Source organism: Mandrillus leucophaeus, unplaced genomic scaffold (assembly GCF_000951045.1).
Source record: "Mandrillus leucophaeus isolate KB7577 unplaced genomic scaffold, Mleu.le_1.0 Scaffold4, whole genome shotgun sequence".
Classification (NCBI taxonomy): Eukaryota; Metazoa; Chordata; class Mammalia; order Primates; family Cercopithecidae; genus Mandrillus; species Mandrillus leucophaeus.
Window position 1 is genome coordinate 3,847,957 of NW_012104253.1, and position 5,206 is coordinate 3,853,162.

The window sequence follows — 5,206 nt, forward strand, 5'->3', positions numbered from 1 at the left end:
TCACCATGTTGGCCAGGCTGGTCTCGAACTCCTGACCTCAAGTGATCCACCCTCCTTGGCCTCCCAAAGTGCTGGGATTACAGGCATGAGCCACCACACCTGGCCAATTTACATACTTTTTTTTTTTTTTAATTGGGACAGAACCTCTCTGTCACCCAGGCTGGAGTGCAGTGGTGTGATCTCAGCTCACTGAAACCTCCACCTCCCAGTTTCAAGCAATTCTCCCACCTCAGCCTCCCAAGTATCTGGAACTACAGGTGTGCGCCACCATGCCCAGCTAATTTTTTTGTATTTTTAATGGAGACGGGGTTTCACCATGTTGGCCAGGCTAGTCTCAAACTCCTGACCTCAGCCCGGCCAATTTACATAATTTTACAGCAAATATTTAACAAATGGATAGGATAGAGTAAAATAAATGACACCACAAATGTATATGTTTGATTCATAGAGATAAGTCATTTGTAGGATAATGGTTGAAAGTGTAGGCTCTAGAGTCAAACTACTAGAGTTTATAGCACACCTCTGCCATTTCCTTGTGATGTTAATGTGGGCAAGCTTTTATTTTATTTTATTTTTATTTTTTAGAGACAGTGTCTTACTCTGTCACCCAGGCTGGAGTAAAGTGATGCAAACATAGCTCACTGAAGTCTCAAACTCCCGGGCTCAAGTGATCCTCCCACTACAGCCTCCCAAGTAGCTGGGATTACAGGCCCACCACCGTGCCCAGCTAATTTTTTTTTTTTCTCATTTTTTTGTAGAGTCTCACTATATTGCCCAAAGTGCCAGGATTGCAGGTATGAGCCACCATGCCCAGCCGTGGGCAAGTTTTTTTTAACCCCTCTGTGCCTCATCTTTGAAATGGAGATAAGAAATCTATTTCATAGGACTGCCGCAAGGCTTAAGTGATTGATACATATAAGGTGCTTAGAACAATAACAGGTACAGAGGTATTCAAAGTTAGCAGCTCAGGCACTAGCCTTGTCATTTTCCTTCTCCTCCAAGGTTTTACAGCAAGCTAAAATGAAGCTGGAGTTCAGCCAGTCTTTGAAACCCTAAGAAACACAAGAAATTTAATAACTACTCGTAACGTAGTTACATCTTGCTTTACAGTTTACAAAGTGCTACCATGCCTTTTTTTCCTCATTTCGTTCTCATAAGAGCCTGGGGTAGAGGAAGAAGTTCCTGGCGGTGCCATTTTATAGGTGAGAAAACTTGACACTTAGAGGAAATGATTGAGCCAAGAAGGGTTTGATGGCAGCACAGTCTCTGTCTGCCCTGTCCTCACCTTCTGCAAGGGTAATAGTGAATCATAACTAATAGGAGGTACAGACACACCTTCTCCAAAGGTTCGTAGTTAAATAAGGCAGCATGCGGAATGGACAGACTGGAGACAGTCCTTACCCCATGTGGAACCTAGGACAGGTAAGGCCCTGTCCTCCACCCCAGAGCTCACTTTGAGAGCAGCTGGCCAGCAGTGGAAGACATTTGCTCAGCGATATATTAGTTATGGGTCCAAAAGCCCGATAATTCATTCCCAAGGCAATTAAGATAAACAGCAAATAGAGGATGGGTGCCTTGGCTCACACCTGTAATCCCAACATTTCCAGAGGCTGAAGTGGGAGGATCACCTGAGGTCAGGAGTTCAAGACCAGCCTGGCCAACATGGTGAAACCCTCCCTCTACTAAAAATACAAAAATTCGCTGGGCATGGTGGCAGGCAGCCTTGGGAGGCTGAGGCAGAAGAATCACTTGAACCCCAGAGGTAGAGGTTGCAGTGAGCCGAGATCGCGCCACTGCGCTCCAGCCTAGGTGGCAGAGCAAGACTCCATCTCAAAAAAAAAAAAGAAAACATCAAATAGTAATTTGCCAGAAGTTTTTGGCACTAGTGAACTTAGGTTTATTAAAACACATTGGTATTGGCCGGGCGTGGTGGCTCACGCCTGTAATCCCAGCACTTTGGTAGGCCGAGATGGGCGGATCACGAGGTCAGGAGATCGAGACCATCCTGGCTAACACGGTGAAACCCCGTTCTCTATTAAAAATACAAAAAATTAGCCGGGCGTGGTGGCGGGCACCTGTAGTCCCAGCTACTTGGGAGGCTGAGGTGAGAGAATGGCATGAACCTGGGAGGCAGAGCTTGCAGTGAGCCAAGTTGCCCACTGCAGCCTGGGCAACAGAGCAAGACTCTGTCTCAAAAAAAAAAAAAAAAAAAAAAAAAAATTGATATTTAGACCCTGAGCAAACAAGAGTCCTCCAGTGCTCTGGGCACTGGGTGGGGCACAGGGGGCATCACCAGGTGCAAACTTGATCTTGACTAGGAGGCCCCTCTTTTGCAGACCTTAAGTCAGTAAATCCTAGCCACTCCTTTAGTCTTCAGCATTGGCATTTGATGGTTTTCCTCTTCTTCATGGCCCCGAATTTCTGCTTCTCTTTTTATTATATTATCCATGTCCTTTATTGTAACTCACCTCACAACCTTTTCGGAAAAAAGGACTCAATACAGGAAAGGAAAAACAGCTACGATGTTTTGTTATTCTCTCGTTTTTCTTCTCTCTCCTTCCCTGTGCCCCCCACCCCGCCCCGCCACCAGTCTTGACTGTCTGCTGAACGAAGCCTCTGACCTCAGGCCGGCCGTGAACGTACTTCCTGAGAGATGGCAAACATGCCCAACAGCGAGCCCTGTGCCTCTCCGCTGGAGCTGTTCAACAGCATCGCCACACAAGGGGAGCTCGTGAGGTCCCTCAAAGCGGGAAATGCGTCAAAGGTACATGATTTTGCTGGATTCTCCACGAAGGCAGCTGAGCCTCCCAAGTCTGTAGGGTTGTGTTACTCTAGAATAGATGGTTTCCTCAATGACTGAGGTGTTTTGGTTATAATTTTTTTTTTTTTTGAGAGGGAGTTTCACTCTTGTTTCCCAGGCTGGAGTGCAATGGCGCAATCTAAGCTCACTGCAACCTCTGTCTCCCGGGTTAAAGCGATTTTTCTGCCTCAGCCTCCCAAGTAGCTGGAATTACAGGCATGCGCCACCACAACCAGCTAATTTTGTATTTTTAGTAGAGATGGGGTTTCATCATGTTGGTCAGGCTGGTCTCAAACCCCTGACTTCAGGTGATCTGTCCACCTTGGCCTCCCAAAGTGCTGGGATTACCAGCATGAGCCACCATGCCAGCCTTGGTTATCGTTTTAAATGTATTTTTCCCTTTATCAACATTGGGATGCCTGTGGTGTAAAGAGTCAGGGGTTCTCAAAGCCTTTGTGAAGTACAGTGGCCCTCCAACCCACCTCTCCCTATTTCCTGCTCAATTCTTTTAGCCGACCTTTTGGTTATGTACGCCCCATATCTGTAAATATTCTGCTTATTATATTGTTCCTTGTTGATTTTCAAGTTGGGAACTTTCAGGTGGAAATGAAGAATTCATACTTCCACAACCACTTGCCATCCAGGCAGTCTCCCCGTCTATATTGCAGTTGTAGTTAGGTCAGTATCTGTACACTGACATTATTATGACCATGGAAATAGACGTGGACAGCTGAACCATCAAGGATAGAATGAGTACTCTAACTTTCTCGCCCAGCTTTTGTTTTCTCTGGAGTTAATATTTGTCTTAATTTCTGTTTGCTTGACTTTTATATTAGTGATACTAATGATAATGTATCTCCAAGCCCTTTCCCTGTCCAATGAATCTCCTTTCAACACACATCAACTAGTCTATCAGGTTCATCTTTTTGAGGAGATCTCTCCCAAAACCTTCTGCCTGCTTCCCTCTGGACTGGTGACTCTTGCGTCCTACACTGCCCATCTTGGCGTCTTTCTTCACTGTCGACCCAGGGGTTTCTTTCACCCCTGTTGATTGGGTGCCCCGTTTCCTGCTCCTTCGTCTTATTCCTCTTTGCTTTACTCTTTGGGCAGAGCAAATCTTCCAATTGTTTCTGAAAAAATACTGCAAAGGAAATATTTCTGGGGGGATCTTACCCATCTGAAAGTGTATGTATTTTACCTAAAATGTGATTGATAGCCAGGCGGGGTGTAGGGTTCTAGCATGGAAGTGATTTCCCCTGGAAATGCTGAAGCCACTGCTCTACTGGCACCTAGCTTCTGGGCTTGCTGCAGAGAAGTCAGTTGCCATTCCTTTGTTTTTTCTTTTTGGAAGTTGGCAGGATCTTCTTTGTTCCAGTGTTCTGGAATTTCATGGCATGTGGGCTCAGTATGCCTTTCTTCCCCGCCCCACCCCCCGACCCCGCCCCGCAAGATGGAGTCTCACTCTGTCACCCAGGCTGGAGTGTGGTGGCACAATCTCGGCTCACTGTGACCTCTGCCTCCTGGGTTCAAGCAGTTCTCCTGCCTCAGCCTCCCAAGTAGCTGGGATTACAGTTGTGTGCCACCAGGCCCGGCTAATTTTTGTATTTTTACTAAAGATGGGGTTTCGCTATGTTGGCCAGGCTGGTCTCAAACTCCTGACCTCGTGATCTGCCTGCCTCAGCCTCCCAAAGTGCTAGGATTACAGGCGTGAGCCCCCACACTCAGCCTGCCTTTTAGACTAGAAACTCATGACCGTTAATTCTCAGAAATCATGATTTCTTTGATCTCTTCTGTTTTCTCTCTTCACAGACTTTTTTTTTTAAATTCAGAGACTGTTTCTCTGATTTTCTAACCCTCCTATTTTCCATTTCTGCTGTCATTTTTAACCTCCAGGAGCATGTGTGCTCCCTGAAGTTTCCTCATAGCACTCTGCCCTGACTTACATTACAGTGCCACCCTTTTCTGTCTGAGATCTTAATGGTAGTTTTCCATAAGTCCTCTACATCCTTTATAATCTCAGTTTCTTCCATCTTAATTTGTTTCCTACCTGCCTTTCATATTAGAGGCAATTCTCAAATGTTTGGTGTTTCTTGGCTGTTTGCTTGTGTTTTGGGGGGTGCAGTAAAAACTGCTAGATGTACTTTTCGTTGGGGAGGAGCTTATCAACATGGGTTCCACTTCCTGGAGAGTGATCAGGCCGCTCCCCTTTTGTTGGGGAATATCTTTCGTGTCAAGGTCTTTAGATGATCTTTTCTTTTTTTTTTTTTTTTTTTTCTGGAGACAGAGTCTCGCTCTGTTGCCCACAGGCTGGAGTGCAGTGGTGCCATCTCAACTCACTGCAAGCTCCGCCTCCCAGGTTCATGCCATTCTCCTGCCTCAGCCTCCCGAGTAGCTGGGACTACAGGC

The 5,206-nt window shown here is 46.2% G+C and overlaps 1 protein-coding gene across 6 annotated transcripts in view; it reads left to right on the forward strand.

The window, feature by feature from the left end:
* The window catches only part of WARS (tryptophanyl-tRNA synthetase), a 47,800-nt gene that overhangs the window by 9,608 nt on the left and 32,986 nt on the right, over positions 1 to 5,206 (forward strand). For 4 of the 6 annotated variants that reach the window (XM_011991631.1, XM_011991629.1, XM_011991628.1 and 1 more), the window contains one exon: positions 2,591 to 2,764. The exons of the other annotated variants lie outside the window; for them this stretch is intronic. In XM_011991631.1, coding sequence (XP_011847021.1) covers positions 2,654 to 2,764 — 111 coding nt within the window. In that variant the 5' untranslated portion in view covers positions 2,591 to 2,653. The remainder of the gene's footprint in view (positions 1 to 2,590; positions 2,765 to 5,206) is intronic. 6 annotated transcript variants of the gene reach the window in all.